This window comes from Solanum tuberosum, unplaced genomic scaffold (assembly GCF_000226075.1).
Source record: "Solanum tuberosum cultivar DM 1-3 516 R44 unplaced genomic scaffold, SolTub_3.0 scf00239, whole genome shotgun sequence".
Taxonomy (NCBI): Eukaryota; Viridiplantae; Streptophyta; class Magnoliopsida; order Solanales; family Solanaceae; genus Solanum; species Solanum tuberosum.
The window spans coordinates 393,888-413,492 of NW_006239163.1; the positions used below are offsets into that span (position 1 = coordinate 393,888).

The 19,605-nt window shown below is 30.7% G+C and overlaps 2 protein-coding genes across 2 annotated transcripts; one reads left to right on the forward strand and one right to left on the reverse strand.

Annotated features, from left to right (window-relative positions):
- The first annotated feature begins 6,251 nt into the window (after positions 1-6,251).
- On the forward strand, positions 6,252-7,678 carry LOC102581669 (peroxidase 24-like). The gene is made up of 4 exons (XM_006356908.1): positions 6,252-6,473; positions 6,546-6,737; positions 6,855-7,020; positions 7,281-7,678. The coding sequence occupies exons 1-4, from the start codon at positions 6,252-6,254 to the stop codon at positions 7,676-7,678; spliced, it is 978 nt and encodes a 325-aa protein (XP_006356970.1).
- Positions 7,679-11,280: 3,602 nt separating this feature from the next.
- DXS1 (1-D-deoxyxylulose 5-phosphate synthase) lies at positions 11,281-15,382 on the reverse strand. The gene is given in 10 exon segments (NM_001288201.1): positions 11,281-11,560; positions 11,657-11,941; positions 12,039-12,320; positions 12,448-12,755; positions 13,062-13,335; positions 13,421-13,692; positions 14,014-14,164; positions 14,268-14,432; positions 14,520-14,648; positions 15,111-15,382. Coding segments are annotated over 10 exon segments (2,160 nt in total). The 5' UTR covers positions 15,255-15,382; the 3' UTR covers positions 11,281-11,410.
- Between the last annotated feature and the right edge of the window lie 4,223 nt (positions 15,383-19,605).

A 19,605-nucleotide genomic window follows, 5' to 3' on the forward strand; every position in this document is an offset into this window, starting at 1 on the left:
TACTCAAAAAATGAAAATAGGCCCAAGTACTGGCCCAGGCGGACAGATCCAGAAGTGGCCCCAAATTCTCTTTCCCTATTTATTTAACTGCTATTACGTGCTTATTTGTTAAAAATTAATATTAAGGTTTTGAAACTTCAAATCCCTAAAAGACACCCATTTTGAATTAATTACTTAACTAAATTACTCATCTTTCACATTGACTTACAAAAATAAATAAATAATAATTAAATAAGTTTATGAAATACTTCACTTAGATAATATTTCATTATTTTTCTATTAAAATGGTCTCCACTATAAAGTAGATTACTTTTGCAATTTAAGTTAAAGTTAAATTATTTTAGCCAAATAAATTAATTATCGGATAACCGTATTAGCGTATATTCTAGGTGCCTTAAAAACCTTCCTAGAATATTAATAGGAACCTCGAACCCCTCTTTAAATATTTTCACTAGATTTTCTGTTTTTAATCTTTTGAAAAAATCAGTTTTCTTAATTTCCCTATAAAAATTAAGTAGCGACTCTAAAATTAGTCTAAAATTATATTTTCTTAATAAAACACTTACTTTTTCATATGTTCTCTCTATATATATATTTTTAAAAATTTAGCTAGGTTCTTATAATGTTTTTAATTTTACTAAATTACATTTTCAATATTTAGGTTCAACTTAGTTATTTGTAACTTAGTCAGAACACAACTAACTACACTAATAGGTGTTTAAATTTTATTACTCATGGCTCAAAAAAATGCACATTAAGTATTGAAATACAGAATTATTAGGTATTTCTTATGATGAAGAACCATTTAAATTTGTTCATTTCTTCTACTTCTAATGAATCACCATAATAATATAAGATATATACAAAAAATGAGTAATAGAGGTTTATTTAGATGATAATGAAAAATAGAGAATAATAATTATTTAGACGAAAGGGTTAAATATCGAAGAAGAAATGAAATAGAAATATTTATCTCTATTTCCTCCTATTTTTAGTTTCATCATTTATTTTTTCGAACTAAAGGAAGATTCATCGGATAGTAAATTTATCATTTGACAAAAATAAGAAAAAAAATCAAGTCCTTAAATATGTTTATCCGAATTTTATGTATTAACATCATAATACATGAAATTTTTTTCTTAATAAATTAGTCTTTTATTTTTGAAAAACATTCGATAAATGTAATTCACTTAAGCTCTAATTCTACAAAATATTTGTATTGTAATTTTATCATTTTTCTTATTTCTATAATTAATTTTTTAAAATAAATTTATATATATATTTCATAACAGCGCGAAGCGCGGCCAAATTCCCTAGTTTAATAATAAGAAAGATAGTTTAACTAATATTCCCTTTAAAAGACTTTCTTTTGAACTTTACAAACTTATAATTCATACTAAAAAACAATTAAAAATCTAAGGGTAAAATAGAGAAAATGAAATTAATTTATTGTTGATTTTATAAATTGGCAAGTAAATTGGAATAAATATATTTTTAAATAATATGGACAACTATGACAGGACAGAATGAGTACTAGATTAATTAATTGTTTTAGTTTTTCAATTATTTTTATTGGAAAAGTAATTAATTCTAGAACTTTCCTTTTAATTAACTTGTCATAACATGCCTTATCTTAATAATCTGATAATATTTATGTAGACTTTGTAAATCTGATTTATCAAAAAAAAAAATTAAAAAAACTTTTGGTCAAATCTCCTATATAATATATAATATTTTGCTTTCCATGTTACTACTACAAGTTTGGAAAGTAATTAAAATCTTAATGCACTATAAAAGACCAAGCTAGCCCTCATGTATTGAAATCATTCATTCATAGCTCTCTCCATTTTCTTTATCATGTCTTCAGAAAAGTTCATAACTCTCAAGACTAGCTATGACGAGGAATTCAAACTCGACGAGACTGTAGCTCTGAAGTCCGAAGTCATCAAGAATAATAGTTCAAGATCCAGATTGTGCTTCTAAAGTCATCCCCTTGTCTAATGTTGTTGGGAAAATAATGACCAGAGTGATTGAATATTGGAAGAAACATTCAGAGAAAGGCGTTTCAGAAGATAAGTTAAAGAATTTTGACAAGGATTTCTTGAAGGTGCACCACTTGGTATTAATTGATGTTTTTTTAGCTGTTAAAAATCCTGACAATAAGGAATTGAGGAATGTTGTCACACCCCGAGGCTATCCCTAGACGTAACACAGGACCTACGATCACGAGTTACCCAAGCTAACCCTAAGTCTGACATATATCAAGCATGCTAAAAATATAACTAAGTCAATCATATACTATGCAAAAGCTAAATATAGTGAATATCTTAAATGGGGGAAAATCCAACAAGTCTGAAAGTAAATATAAATAATAAGAGTTTAGTGATGACTGAAACAACCACTTAACAACTCGAGCTGAATCTACTGTTATGTCTGAAAAGCCTCTAATTGAGTTGAGTTGAGTTGCTGGGACATCCCCCCAGCTAACTCTAACAAAACTGAAAACTCAAAGTAAAGACTAAAATAGAAAGCATGTCTATTTTCCTCGAAGTATGAGGGCTCACCACTGAAGTTGTTGAAGTCAAATCGAGAATCAATCTAAGTGTGATTTGGAAGCTGAGTGCTAGAACGTTCATCATGAAACGATGTAGCGCAAATTATGTGTCAGTACTTGGAATATACAGAGCATGCAGGAAACAGATATGCTAAGATGAACAAACAATATAAGTCGAATAATGAATAACTGAGCAATGATATAATTTGAACAAGGATATAGATATAAACTGAAGTATAACTGAAAGATAGACTAGATGCAATGACCAAGTACTAATCATGAAGATAACATGTTGAACTGTATACTGAAATAATTGCTGAAAACCTGACCAATGCACTAAGAGTCTGACTGTGGGAGCTACTATTAATCGACATAAAACACGTGAGCTAAACGTGGAGTCCGATGTATACGCCACATCGAGAGGACCCGATATATCTTTCCAGGGGTATAGAGGCATGACTGTGGCGTGATCACTAAAACTGATGCCCAACAGAAAGGACTTATAAACCTATGCAGACATGTAGTTCTGAGACTTTGAGGATACGCTGAACCCTAGTCCAACTCGGTGCTAAGTCTACTTCCAATTGAATATTCATGAAGCAAAAATGCACTAAATACTGAATAGCTCAAAACACTGGCATGCTAACTGAGAATGCAATATTATATACTGAGAATATGACATTAGAATAAATATATTTTTAAATAATATGAAAAATTATGACAGGACGGAGTGAGTACTAGATTAATTAACTGTTTTAGTTTTCCAATTATTTTTATTGGAAAAGTAATGTGTTCTAGAACTTTCCTTTTAATTAGCTTGCCATAATAATCCTTATGAGACTCTTAGACTTTGTAAATAAAATTTATTAAACTTTAAAAAAGAAGAAAAATAACAACTTTTTGTCTATATAATATTTTGTTTTCCATGTTCCTACTACAAGTTTGCAAAGTAATTAAAATCCTAATGCACTATAAAAGACCAAGCTAGCCCCCATGTATTAAAATCATTCATTCATAGCTTTTCTTATTTTCATCATGTATTCAAAAAGGCTCATAACTCTCTCGACAAACGATGGTGAGGAATTCAAACTCTACGAGGCTGTAATTATTAGGTCCCAAGTCATCAAGAACATAGTAGAAGATGTGTCTCGTGCTTCTAACTCCATTCCCTTGTCTAATATTGATGGCAAAACAATGACCAAAGTGATTGAATATTGGAAGAAACACTCAGAGAAAGTTGTTTCGACAGACCAGTTGAACAATTTTGACAAGAGTTTCTTGAAAGTGCACCACTCAGTTGTATATGATGTTCTTTTAGCTGCTAATTAATAATCTTGACGATAATTTATTGAGGGATGTAATGATCCAAGAAGTTGTTGATAGGATCAAAGGGAAAACCACTGAGGAAATGCATGAAGAATTTGGTATCAAGAATGACTGAGAAGAAGATTCATGAAGAGAATATGCTTGGCCGCATCTTTAATTGATTGAGTCACCTTCATTTCCTATCTATTTATATTTAGAATTAAAGTTGTCTAGCTACCGATCTCCTATGTTTTTGTTTTTTCAATTGAGTTGTTCTTGGTGATTTTAATCACAATGTTTCTTGTTTTTGTTTTTAATTGGAGTTTATTACTTTTAAGTTTTCTGATTGTTGATCATTAAATTATTTCAATTTATTATAAGGTGGTTTTCACAATTAATTTTTAGAGATTAACTATTATCCACTTACGGTGGACAAAAAAATACATCGTTAGTTCATTTTTAGGAGTACTTATCTCTCTTAATATATTCATATTAATATTTAATAAAATAACAAAAAGAGCATCATATGGTAACTTGGACTCTAAATTAATTATAAGAGTTTGTTTAAGATTCTTATTTGACTTACCAAAAATAAAAAGAATTCTTTCACCGCTTTCTTCGTCCTCATTATTTTCATTCTCCTTCTTCTTCTCCTTCAACGCCTTTCACAAATTTAACTTTGATTGCACCCTCACGATTTTTCCGACAAACATACAACTTACTATTTCAAAACTCACGAACTCTCTAAATTAATATTCCTAAATTAATTATTTTCCTACATTATTCCCCAAAGCCTAAAAACTTAAGATTATCTAATTTCTAATGCAATTTTAAAATACTAGATCAGTCTTGATTAGTGTGATCTCTCTGCCAATATCTTAACAATATTTAGACAATTATGATTTGCCGAAAATGCGTAATTTAATTACTTTAAAAGGTTAGACAATTATGATAACCTCTTTGTTTTCTATTTTCCTCCTTTGGACAAACATATATTTAATGGGATTTTACTTAACTTGCTCCTTTCTTTAAAAAAAATAAATATGTTGTTGCATTATTCTTAGTGTAAATGTAGAAGTTGATTTGTAATGGCTTGACAGTATAGATCTTAAAGTTGTATAAAATATTTTGAATCATTACCTAAAATTGAACTGTTATTGTAGGTGACCCCTTTTAATTTCTTCAAGTTTCTTTTCCTTTTCCGATTATTAAGTTAATTTTTTTTTCTTTTTCTAAACTCTATTTGCTTTAACTTTTCATATTATGTTTAATGACATATTTTTATAATCACAACAATGTTATAAATAATGTATATTTAATATCATAAGATTTAAAAAGTATTAAAATATGATAGTGTTATGACATTTAAATTTGATACCGTAAGTTTTAAAAGTTCTTCTATTTAATTTTTTTTTAAAAAGATTATGTCTAGTCAAATAAAATGAAATGAAATGGAGGAAGTAAAGTATAGTATTATTTTGGCATAATATATAAATGTGTCATTTAACTTGGTCTCAACTTATATTTATATCTTTCAAATTTGAATGTGTACAAATAGACACTTAAACTTGTATAAAGTTGAACAAGTAGACACAAGTGTCCTAGTGTGACATGATACATGTAGGTCGTGAATTGACACATACTACGCATGTGTCTACTTGTTCAACATTATACAAGTTTTAGTGCCTACTTATATAGACCAAAGTAAAAAGTCATAGATGTCAGTTATGTTAGGGTTTTGTCCTGATTTTCTTACCTTATTTGAAGTTTATTTTTTCGTAAAAGAAAAGACAAAATATTACTATAAATGTTTTTACTTTTCTTGAAAGGAAAATATAATATTCTTTCATATTTGGTTTATTCTTTCCTTTTAGGAAAAGGTTTTGGAGTAGCTAGTTCTTTTCTAGTAGGAAAGGTTTTAGAACTCTATAAATATAGGTTTGTTCTTTCTAACACAATAACATCCACAATGTAGTCGTTTAGAGAGTTTTGTTTATGAGGAGATTTTCTCTCTACAGTTTCTATGCTTTTGATTAGTTTTTAATTATGTAGGCCAATTGGTCATATCCTACAATAATATATTTCTTTTAGTATAATTTTATGTGTCGTCTAATTTATACTCATATGATTTACAATTGTAAGCTTCCGCATGACGCCAAAATCACCTTCATAACCCAACAAGTTAAGGCCAACTTAAAAACACGTTTATTTGTTTTACTAGTGACTTTGAGAATAGTTATTTTTATATATCTTCCCACTAGCTGTCTCACCATGCATGTTTGCCTATAAAAGGAAACTCTCCTCGAGGGTAAAGCCATTGTGCCTTAATCAATTTTCTTTATCTTCATCTTAAATAATCTTAGCTTCATCAATCCCTAGCTAAGAAAATAAAATGAGAACTCAATTAGTACTAAGTTGTCTTGTTTTTGTGTGTATTGTTCTTTGTGAAGTTGTTGCAGGTGCAGGGAATGTACTCCGCAACAACTTCTATAAGAGCACTCGTTGTCCAAATGCTGAACAACTTATTAGAAATATTACTTGGAGCAAAGCTAAAAATGATGTTACATTGGGTGCTAGATTGCTTCGACTCCACTACCATGATTGTTTCCTTAGGGTACGTATACGAATTAGAATAATATTATCATAGTAGAATTTAAGTTATATACACTGACAGTGACATTTGTAGGGGTGTGATGCATCAGTATTGCTGGATACAGAGGGAACAGAACAATCAGAGAAGGAGGCTGGACCAAATCTCTCTTTGGGTGGTTTCGATGTAATTGATGATATCAAGAGACAAGTTGAGGCTAAATGTCCTGGCATTGTTTCTTGTGCTGACATTTTAGCTTTATCTGCTCGTGATGCTGTTTCTTTCCCTGTAAGTAATATAATAAGTCAACATATTCAAAAGTAGATTTAAGAAGTTAATAATATATACGCTGACTATATAAAAGAATGTAAAAATGTTCTTCTCTGATTAATTGTTTGCATGCAGTTTAAAACTTCAATGTGGGAAGTGGAGACCGGAAGAAAAGATGGAAATGTTTCCCTTGCAAGTGAAGTGAGCTCAAACTTACCTTTACCAGATTCAAATATTTCAACCCTTCAGCAACTCTTTGCAAAGAAAGGCCTAAATGTCGATGATCTCGTTGCATTATCAGGTAAAATATTATTGGTCCATACTATACTATCAGGTCATTTAAAAGATAATGAAATTCATAAAAAAATGTGAGTTGTGACTATAAACCTGGAGAATGACATACAAATTAATGTCCATAGCTTCTTTTAAAACCTGCATAAGTTTCAAAAGTTTTTCTTTCTTAAATGATGCGCTCAGTAGCATTGTGACTAAAACAAAATATATTTATGTACATTGTCAGTGTATGTATAAGTTAAATTCGTATATATTTTCTGCATGTAGGTGCTCATACAATTGGTTTTGCTCACTGTGGAGCATTCTCAAAAAGACTCTTCAATTTCACTGGCAAAGGTGACATGGATCCATCTCTCAATGCTACATATGCTGAATCTTTGAAGAAATCATGCACCAATCTAGCCAATATAGTGGAAATGGACCCTATGAGCTCAACTTCATTTGATAGCAATTATTTCAACATTCTTATTAATCAGAATAAAGGATTGTTCCAATCAGATGCAGCACTTCTCAACGACACAAACTCAGTAAATGTTGTCAAGAAATTGCAAAACGATAAGGCTTTCTTCGTTGAGTTTGGGAAATCCATGAAGAAAATGGGAGCCATTGAAGTTCTTACTGGAAATGCTGGACAAATCAGGAAGAATTGTCGCGTCAAAAACTAATTTTAGGGTCACTCCAGGTGACGATTCGAATCAAGTATAAGGCTCTCAGGTTATTCCGCCTATATATATATATGTTGTCTATTAATGTGTACAACATGTGTGTGTTTTTTGTTATGTCTTTAATGATCTTTAGTAATTGTGTGTATGATACCAATTAAGTTAACTTTATGTAAGTTAATTAAATTGTAGTGTTATTGTTGGAACAAGCAAATTGTGGTAATAAATTAGTTAAATGTTCAAATCTTTGATAAATTGTTTAATAATGATCCTCTACAAATTAATTTGAAAGTTCAACTTTAAATGTGACTTCACAGGATCAACAGTAAAATAGTATGTCAAGTGAAAATTTTAAGATTTTAGTTTTTCTGTCATGGTTTATTTATTTTGAATTTGATGTTCTCAAACTTGACTTTTTTAAAAAAACAAAATTGGCTGAGCAGCTTAGAATTATCTTTCTCAAAATGAGGGGCTATAATTCAACGCGCCTAACTAGACCCAATTTACCTTCTCAATCAATTGAACTATGCCTCATTTACAAACAAATGTCTAATGTACGTATTTTGTAGATAGGTTTTTCCTTTTACGTCGTTTTCATCGTAAAGCTGAATATAGTTTTAGTTAAATTACAACCAACCATGTATAGGACAACGTTTGGATAAGTTAGAGGACTAAAATATTCTTTTCTACTTTTTGCTTGTATTTATACATGTTATTGTACAAAGATGAATACACAAAGAAAAATTATTTCAATTCTTTTGCTTGGTATAAAAATAAAGATTTTTCTTCTCTCTTTTTTTTTGCAAGTCATTTTTGGTTTTAAAGGTTTTCTTTGTCAATATAAGGTAAATTTAATTAATTAAATAAAAATAAATGATGACTCAAGTAGACTGTGAAACATATGTGTGAATTCGCACACGAGTTTTTGGCTAAAATCATCTCTGAAGTATGACCTAAACTTAAAGTACATCCTTGTGTTATATAAGTGAACAAAAAACATCCTTGAACTATTCAAAAAGTTGCAAGATTCATCCTTCTGTCTGTTTTTTTTTAAGAAACTCACGCCACCAACAAAAAATGTGTCAAGTCGAATGAATATATGTACACATGATTAAGCTAGTCAAGTTAAGTAATTTTTTTAATTTTTAGAAATTGAGGGTTTAATCATATTCAGACAAAATATATTGAAATTCTAAATATTCTTTGTAAAAATATAGCCAAATACTACTCCAATTTCAAAATTTTCGATTACAATAATTATTTTTTTATTTGGAAAAATGCATAAGTACCCCCCAGCCTATGCCCAAAATCCCTAAGACACACCTAACCTTTACTAAGGTCCTATTACCTCCCCCGAACTTATTTTATATATAATTTTCTACCCTTTTTCGGCCAACGTGGCACTATCCTTGAAAAAATTGTCAACAAGCACTGGGCCCACAAGATAGTGCCACGTAGGCCGAAAAGGGGTAGAAAATTATATATAAAAGGTTAGGTGTGTCTCAGGGATTTCGGGCATAGGCTGAGGGGGTACTTATGCATTTTCCTTTTTTTTATTTTTATAACTAAACGCCTACGTAATTTCACTAAATTTCCAGCATTTATGTACATTGTATAAAATGTGAATTGCATTGTATATATAGTACATAAAAGATTCATTTCCTATCCTTATCCTTATTATTTTTAGGTAACTTTGATCTTCTCGTCGTGGCAAAACATGACCAAATTAAATTTTTTTATTGGTTCAACCAGTTTCTTAACAAAAATAGATTGAAGGATGATTCTTGTTATTTTTTAGATAGTATAAGGATGTTTTTTATTCACTTAGATAATATAAGGATGTACATTAGATTTGAGTCATAGTTGAGGGATGATTTTAGCCAATAACTCGTTCACACACCATAACCTAAAAGAAATTAACTCTAGCCAGAAGCAATTATTATCTTATTAACATATTCAAGTCGTGAAAACAACATCTTACAGAAATAAAAGATAAGAAATATTGCGTATATTAATAGACTCTTTCCATATAGTGAAAGTTTAAGTGCATCAAATTGTTGCCAATGTATCCGAACTTTAATTATTTATATAAATATACTAAAAAAACGTTATCTTTAGTGATTTGTGAGTGGATTGTAGTATCTTAGATTAATCCTCATCATATTTAGAAATGCAATTAACGAACTTAGTGGCCAACAACAAAACCTAAAAATTGACGTTTAAGCCGATGGCAGAGCACTTGGAGTAGGGTGCGCATAATTTTTGATTAATCTCAAATCTCAACTTTTTAGATATTTTGTTTGAATTTTTGCATTATGGATTTAATTTCGAATTTTATTTTTTAAGATTTATGAGTTTCGGATTAGATGTCAGATTTAGTACTCCGAAAATCTGAAATTTTTATACTTTATTATATTCAGGTCTAGTGCTGTACCCAATATCATATGTACACAATACTAATAAGTTCAATTTCCAAAGGTTCAACTTATGAGTACTCAACAACCATATCCATTATAGTATTAAATCTAATGTGGAAATTTATACTAAATCAAATATATTATAGGGTTTTTTGCTTTCTCACATCACCCATATTGAGTAAATAAATTAAAGCTTAATGCACGATATGAGTAGAAGGGTGCATCTCAATCTTTGTTAGCTATAAAAAGTTATATATCCTAATAAGCGAATTATTTGGTGAATTGAAGTTGTTAGCTGTTATGTCATACCTTGAAAGCTTAAAAGGCAAAACCAAAAAATATCCAAATCGATTAATCAAAAATCGAACTTAAACAGTCCAATCCGAATTTACTTGAATTATAATTTCTTCAATTCAAATATCCAAAATCAAAATTTTCATATCCAATCGGAATGACCCAAATGTGCTCCCCTACTTTGGAGAATCTTCTTAGCATGAGGGTCTACAGTGATCAAGTGATTCTTTTTTTTTGCATTCATTCCATTATCTGAAAGTGGACAGACCAAATGAATGGTTATAGTTTTAGGTAATATTGATACATGCATCTGGAACACTTGTGACTTGACAACTCTGCCTAACCAAGCATCCACCAAAATGAGCACCTAAAAAGTCACATTTGTGGACTTGGTGATCACTAGAGTCATGTCATAATTGTACTGTTAGGAGGTAACAGGTACACAATGTAACAATCAAGGTGCCCGCAAACAGGCTCGAACATAATTGTTATTTAAACAAAAGAGATACAGTTGTGGACTTGGTGATCACTAGAGTCATGTCATACTTGTACTGATAGGAGGTAACAGGTACACAATGTAACAGTGAAGGTGCCAGCAAACAAGCTCGAATATGATTGTTATTGAAAAAAAGAGATATATTTGTGGTCTCTACATAAAGTTACTTTGTTTTATGCTTCAATCAAAGGTCAATTGTTTGCATCAATGTAGAGTGTTACTACATGACAAGTTTCTAACAGTTCTTCAAACATGCATATATAGCAAAGTTTACTATTGAAGAAAATGGTTTCATCCATACATTCTAATGTAAAATCTTTCATTTTCATTTATCTTCATAACTCGAAAAATCCAGCACCGGTTACACAATCAGAAACCATATGAGTCATATAGGAGACTAAGAGGAGGGCTTGAAATCAGCTATGGAAACTTAAAACATATTTTGGAGGATAAGTATATGTTAATCTGCTTATGTCATGACCTAAAACTATATTTTACAATATACCATCTTTCTACGCTTCTTCCATCTTATGTCATGACCTCTAGAGCCTCTCTGGTTTGTCCAAGTATGTTAAATACTGTTGCTGCAATGTGAGATGGTGTTAGGCCAGCTTCCGACAACTGATCAACAGGAGATCCATGGTCAATGTATCGATCAGGAAGAACTATTGGTCTCCACTGCACAAAATAAACAAGTGACAGTTTGAGTAATCTTTGAAAATAACCAAATGCACACTACATATAAGGTATGAAATATCTTCAGGAGAGTTTTACCTTCAACTTGCCGTCAAGAAGTCCATCTAAGGCCATGAACTGAACAACATGCGATCCAAAACCTCCAATTGATCCTTCTTCAACAGTGATTAGCACCCCATGTGATTTTGCGAGGCTCCTTATGAGGGCATGGTCCAGTGGTTTGCAGAAACGTGCATCTGCAACTGTTACTTGTAAGCCGCGGGATTCTAGCACAATAGCAGCATCCAAACAGTTCTGCACTGCTGAGCCATATCCCAATAGAGCCACTCTCTCCCCCTCAATCAATATCCTACCTTTACCAACCTGAATATATTTTTACAGGAAAAGTCAAATGTCATCAATCAATCGTCTGATAGATATATCAGACAGCATTAAAGGCATGGTGGAAATTAAAAAGTACCTCAAGAGGAATTCCTTTGTTTCCAGCCGGAAGCTCTACACCAATCCCATTTCCTCTTGGGTATCTAAAACAACTTGGTCTGTCATCAATGGCGGCAGCAGTTGCTACCATGTGAAATAGCTCTGCTTCATCAGAAGGAGCCATTACAACCATATTAGGAAGACATGCCATGTAAGTAACGTCAAATGCACCACAATGTGTTGGACCATCTGCTCCAACAAGACCTGCTCTGTCCATGGCAAACCTCACAGGCAGCTTTTGCAAATCAACGTCATGCACTACCTGAATATAGAACCACCATGAACACGGTTAGAGGGTTTTCTCGGCTGTTGTATCAGCAGATTATAACATTCACTGAAACTGCACTATATTCTATAAAATGAGAATAATTGGAGGCATTTTTGCTTGCCTGGTCATAAGCCCTCTGCATGAAAGACGAATAAATTGCACAGAAAGGTTTAATGCCTTCACAAGCCAATCCAGCAGCAAAGGTTACTGCATGTTGTTCTGCTATTCCAACATCAAAACACCGTGTTGGGAAGCGACGGTGGAAAAGGTTCATTCCGGTCCCACCCCCCATGGCAGCATGGATTGCAACAATGTCTTTATCTGCTTCTGCTTCTGCAATTAAAGCCTCGGCAAAATATGTTGTATAGGATTGTGTCTTGGCACTGGCTTTGAATTGCTTTCCTGTTGCTGGATCAAACTTGGCAACTCCTGCAAGCCATAAACAGATTTAAATTTTGTGCTTTCTATATTAAACAAGAATGACCTTTGTGAAACACACAAGGAAAACAGAACAAACAGCAAGACGTTTCTCATGCACAACATCAGAAGTACAATGTCCAATGACTTCTCAAGAACATTCAGAATGTCAGATAGATTATAGAACCAAATCAAAATTGTCATTTCGATACTAAGTATCCATTGAAATGTGCAAATGAGATACACACTTGAAACACATGTATTGGTTTAAAGATTTCAAGTAGTCTAGTGGCGGTAACTGGATAAGTGATTGCTTACCATGATACTTATCTGCAGCTCTCTCAGCATATGGATAACCTCTGCCTTTCTCAGTGACAACATGGATCAGTACTGGACCTGTTGTTTTAGTACTTCTAACCTCTTTGAGAATAGCAATAAGATCATCAATGTTGTGACCATCCACAGGACCAATATAATAAAGTCCAAGTTCTTCAAACAATGTTGATCCAGAACCACTAATCATGCCACGAGCATATTCATCAACTTTTGCAGCAAGCTCATGCATAGGACCACCAATTTGCTTAGTAACTCCCTGCAACAATTTCAAACATATAAAATCCAATTCAGTTTCTTCACTCGTAAAACCCTTATTCAAATCGTTCTATAAGTATGCAAACCTTTGCGACTTCTCTTAGTTCTCTGAGAGGCCTATTAGACTGTAACCTGCTCAAAGCACTACTTAGAGCTCCAACAGGAGCAACTGGCCCATCCAGAGTAGCAGTAGGTAAAGAAACTTGTCTATTGTCGTTTAAGATAACAATCATGTCAGAGTCCAGGTAACCAGCATTATTCATAGCTTCATAAGCTTGACCTGCTGTCATGGCACCATCGCCAATTACGGCAATAACATTGTTGTTTCTTCCTTTTAGATCTCTTCCAACAGCCATCCCTGATCATTCAAAGAAACCACTTTAATGTCTGAATAACTAAATATCAGACTTTATACTTGAGTTATAATTAATGTACATTTATGATGGATTTATATCACCAGAAGAGCAAGACATATGCGAAGTGACATTAACTTGTATGGATGTAGGGACACCAATTCAAACAAAGCCCCCGCATTCATATTTCCAAATGAAACACCAAGATGGATTGAATTATCACTAATGTTCAAATCCGATCCATGTTTAAGGGGAAATCGATTCAAGTAGCACGAGTCATGTTTTGTATTGAACTCAGCACACAGAAGGGTGGAACAGATATATACCTAGGCCTGCTGAGATGGTGGTGGAACTGTGGCCGGTGCCAAAGCAATCATATTCACTCTCTGATCGCTTAGTAAATCCTGCAAGACCATCTGTCTGTCTTAATGTTGACATCTTGTCCCTTCTACCGGTCAAGATTTTGTGAGGATAAGACTGCAACATTCAAAACACACCATCAAAATGAGAATACTACTAACCCCACAAGTGAAACTTCTGTTATAAGTTTACCATATCAATCAGAAAACAAGATTATCACCTGATGACCAACATCCCAGAGAATCCTATCTTGGGGTGCATTGAAGACATAATGAAGAGCAACTGTCAGCTCAACAACACCAAGACTTGAGCCAAGGTGACCCCCAGTCTTTGATACATTGAAAATTGTATCTGACCTAAGTTCATCTGCTAGTTGTTTAAGTTCCTACATCAAAATCAATTTTGAAACATTAAGCACATAATTTGTTGACTCATTTATCATGGAGACAATTAAGTGACATAAAAATTCTACCTTCAGAGACAGATTTTTCATATGAATGGGATAGTTGACAGTGTCCAAAATAGGCGTTGGCGGTCTCTGTGTGTAGTATTCTCCAGATTCTGATAAGGAAGCCTGAACCACACGTGACCTTTTCTTGACCTTCATAATAAATCAGTACAAAAACAAACCATCAAACTCAGTATAATTTAATCTCAAACTGACAGTTAAATGCACTTAAAGTTAATAAATATATCATTTTTTACATCCAGATACTGACAGCTTATAAAAAAACATATCTTTTCAATTCCAATGAAGAAATTTACTTCCAAATAGACAGAGGCGGATCTAGAGCACAAGTTACGAGTTCACGAGAACCCAATAACTTCTGTACATACATAGCAAAAAACAATCCAATTACTATTGTATAACTAATTAGAAACTCCTAAACTTCAAATCTTGAATCAACTTCAACAAATAAACTTAAATTGATTGAATCAATGACCACCATTTAAAAGAAAACCAAGAAACACTAGTACAACCAATCAGCAGAACTATACATGCCAAAAATGGTTCAACTTGAACATGAGCATTTTACTCAAATTTTAAAAAAAAAGTTCAAACCTCATGAGTAAGCTTGTGTTGGAACAAAAACTGCAGATCTGTTCCATGAATCCATTCAGAGAATAAAGGGGCAGTCTTTGAAGAATCTGAAACCACAGCTGTCCTGTTCAAAATCCCAGGAAATGCATAAGCACACAAAGCCATGATTAGTCAATTCAAGTGTTTTTTTTTCTTTGTTTCAATGAAAACCCACAAATTTATAAGTGGTTTCTTGATTCTTGAAAAGGGGTTTACTTCAAATATCTTCAAGAAAATTCTAGTGGTGTGTTGGTGCTACTGTCACTAAAATGTTGTTTATGAAGATGTAATTGGAGGGATGAGAAAAGGGTTGATAATGGAAGTAAAAAAATTGAATCTTGATAAAAAGTATCAAATGGTGTTAATCCAATGTGGAGGAATGTGAACTACACTTGTATGAATATGTACATATATTTATAAGCATTGTATTTAGCTAGGAATATGAAACTCAAATCTTGAAAAAGGTGCACTACTTTCTATTGGGCCACGTCAGCAGAAATCACATTTAGATAGAAAGATATGATAATGGTTCTTTTTTATTATTGGGAAGGAAAGAAATGGAGGGTTGTGTCACCTTCTTTTGTTTTTTTTTTCAAACAATCTTCCCACCTTTCAAATTTGGCTCTCGTTTGGTCAGAGATTTTGAAATTTAAAATTAATATTTGAATATACATATTTAAAAAAAATATTAAAATTATGTGAGTTAAAAGTACCAAAAATTGGTTTGACCCTAGTCTTTGGAAATTCAGAAATATTTGAATATCAAATTTTATGGTCAAACAAATATTTAAAGATAATTTTTCAAAATTTATGATCAAAGATTCTCATTTGGTTATAGATTTTAAAATTTAAAGTTGATATTTTAACTTGCATTTTTAGGAAAAAAACTAAAGTTATGTAAGTGAAAGTACCAAAAATTGGTTTGACCCTAGTCTTTGGAATCTCAGAAAATATTTGAATATCAAATTTTATGGTCAAATAAATATTTAAAGATAATTTTTTAAAATAAAAATTCTCATTTGATCATAGATTTTAAAATTTAAAGTTGGTATTTGAACTGCATATTTAGAATTTTTTTTATTAAAGTTATGTAAATTAAAGTACCTAAAATTGGTTTGACCTTATCTCTGGAAACTCAAAAAATATTTGAATATCAAATTTTATGATCAAATAAATATTTGAAGATAAAGTTTTTAAATCTTCTTTTAAATTTATGACCAAAGATTATTTTTTGTCATAAATTTTGAAATTTAAAGTTGATATTTGAAACATGCATTTAATTTAGAAAAAAAGTTGAAGTTATGTAAATAAAAGTCCCAAAAAATGGTTTGACCCGATTTTTGGAAATTCAGAAAATATTTGAACATCAAATTTTATGGTCAAATAAATATTTGAAGATAATTTTTTTTAATTTAAAGTTGATATTTGAACATGCATCTAATTTAGAAAAAAAATGAAGTTATGTGAGTAAAAGTACCAAAATTGATTTGACCTAATTTTGGAAACTCGAAAATATTTAAACATCAAATTTTATAGTCAAACAAATATTTGAAGATACAGTTTTCAAATCTTTTTTTATATGTTCGAAAGATTCTCATTTAGTCATAGATTTGGAATTTAAAGTTGAGTTTTGAACATGCATCTGACTTTTTAAAGAAATTTGAAGTCATGTGAGTAAAAGTCTCAAAAATTGATTTATTTGAATATCAAAGTTTATTATCAAATAAGTATTTAAAAATAAAATTTTCCAATCTTCTTTCGATATTCAAAGATTAATCTGAATTTATGTGGTAAGATAGCTTAAAGCTCATTATAAAAAAATAAAAAAATTGCACTCACCATTAAAAGTTTTAAAATTATGAGCACTTAAATTGGAAATTCTACTTAGGGGTGAAACCGTGAAAGAGATTTTATTTACTTTACAATAACCCCTCAATGGCAAGTGGTGTCACTTCCAATTGACTCCTACTCTTATCTTATCTTTCATAGGAGTATCACATTATCCTCTGTATTTCCAAATTTTATTCTAAAAGTATACTCCTTATTAAGCTATAAAAAAATATTTCAATATTTAAGAATACACACATCAAATTTTAATATTTGAAAACATAATTATGGGATATTTTTTATGAAATAATATCTTGAACTCACAAATCTTTAGCTCTTTTTTTTTACTTCAAATTTAAATATTTTTTTAAAAAAATTAACCAAATATTCGAAATGTCTTCTTCATTGTCATAATATGAGGATTAAATAAGATAGAATTATATAGATAAACTTTTATTAGTAGATTATTGGACGAAAATGGGATAAACAAGCTATAAAATAAATAATATGTGTTTGTTATATAAATACATTGAATAGAGAATTGTCCATTTAATTTATTCATGAACTACTTGCATTCATGTATGTATATTTTCAAGGTGATATGAACTTTTTGGATAATAATATATCTACTAGTTTGAATATTTAGCATGGTGATTTTTGGGGTGATATCTCAACTTATAAGTAGAGATATCATTCAGCATTGTAAGATACACTTATATAGAAGAAAGAGTTTCTCCTCTATCTACTTATCTTATCTTCTTTCTCTTTATACTTATATTGTTCAAAACTTAATTTTATACATTGTTTGATCTTACACAAAATAAGTTAGAGATAGATTTTTATTTTCAATTTTAATCTTTTCATTACTTAAAGGACTTTGAGAAAAGTGTCTTAGAGAAGAATCATCTTATCATTTTGATATTTTATCATGAGATTGTTATTCAACCATATATAACTAATCACAGCATAACTAATATATCATAAAATCATAAAATAAAAAGAAATCAATCAAATACAAAATAAAACAGTCTCTCATTTTATTTTGAAATAGTTATTACTATTCCTCAAATCAAACAATCCTTGAGAAGAATCATCTTATCATTTTGATATTTTATCATGAGATTGTTATTCAGCCATATATAACTAATCACAGCATAACTAATATATCATAAAATCATAAAATAAAAAGAAATCAATCAAATACAAAATAAAATAGTCTCTCATTTTATTTTGAAATAGTTATTCTTATTCCTCAAATCAAACGATCCTTTAAAGTAGGGGCGTACATAAAAAAATTGACAAATCGCACCAAACTAATAACTCGAGTCAATTTGAAAGAAGAAAACGAATAGTAGTCATGATTTGGTATTGAAAAAAAAACTATCATAATTGGTTTTCAACTGGATAGAAATTATCCAAATCGAACCATCCCAATCTGACATTACATGTATACAATTTTTAAGAATATTTGATGCATAAAGATTTATTGTAATGTGATTTATAAATATTTTTAGAGCTTTTTCATTATTATTTTCAATCTTTTTAACCTATAATTTCAAGCTTGGACTAAAAAGTATTTAATGGTCCAATAATTTTTATTACTCATAAATATTAATAACTCAAATAAAATTCAAACCAATTTAATATAAATGTTCACAAAAGAAATTCATTTCAACACGAGGAATGACAATAATATTAGATATATAGTATATCCATTCTTAAGTTTTGCATTACTTTATACAATGAAAATGTATAACTTTATTTTATTTTATTCTTTAATATTTAGTCATGTAATTAATATTTATTAACTATTTTAATGTTGGGTCATGTATTGGGGGAAAAATCTACTTAAGACATGTGGCATTATGGGAGATTAAAATGCAACATAAGGTTTTTTAAAAATACAGAATTTCAAAAAATAAATTTTGGAAAAGCTTTCTCCAGTAGGGTATCAATTAGGGACCTCGCCCATAATGAAAATAGTGATGGGATAATTTTTTTGTATCTTGTTTGGTTGTCATGTTTGGGATAACTTATCCCATCATTTATATCATAGTGATGGGATAAGTTATCCCATATACATGGTGGGATAATTATCTCAGGATAGCTAAGTACCCCAGGATAACTAATCCTGGAATAACTTGTTCCCAATCAAACGACCCCTTAGTACTTTAGGAAACTAGTGAAACTTTCTCATTTGTTGAGCCCCCCGTTGTTGTAACTTACAAATAGTTGATATGTTTCATTTATAAAGACACTTTGATTCTAAGTAATACAATAACAATACTATTTTCTTGAGCATCAAGCATTTTATTTTTTTTGCTTTGTCTTAGTTCTCTGTTTGCATCTTCATATATGAAGTTACTTTCGGAGTCGGGACCACTCTGAAATCATTTGAACTTGACTATCTTAATCTTAAATTGTTTTATTTCATTATATTCACTTTGTCAACTAATAATTAGTAATCAAACTGTTAATAAACGAATCTAAAAGGAGTTTAATCAAGACGCATAGTTTTGACCTCTTCTAAATTTAACTGTACCAATTTCAACGTGAATAAGTCATATGTGTGTTACATTTGTTAAAGAAACTTTTTTTTATTAATAGTCTCTTAAAAAATGTATAGAAGAGAAACACCGTAACTAAAATG

What these genes read in the sequence shown, in the direction of transcription:
- LOC102581669 (XM_006356908.1), top strand. Translation starts at nt 6,252, where the DNA reads ATGAGAACTCAATTAGTACTAAGTTGTCTTGTTTTTGTGTGTATTGTT. An exon ending in ACCATGATTGTTTCCTTAGG is followed by an intron (nt 6,474 to 6,545) that starts GTACGTATACGA and finishes TGACATTTGTAG; the next exon opens with GGGTGTGATGCATCAGTATT. An exon ending in GTGATGCTGTTTCTTTCCCT is followed by an intron (nt 6,738 to 6,854) that starts GTAAGTAATATA and finishes GTTTGCATGCAG; the next exon opens with TTTAAAACTTCAATGTGGGA.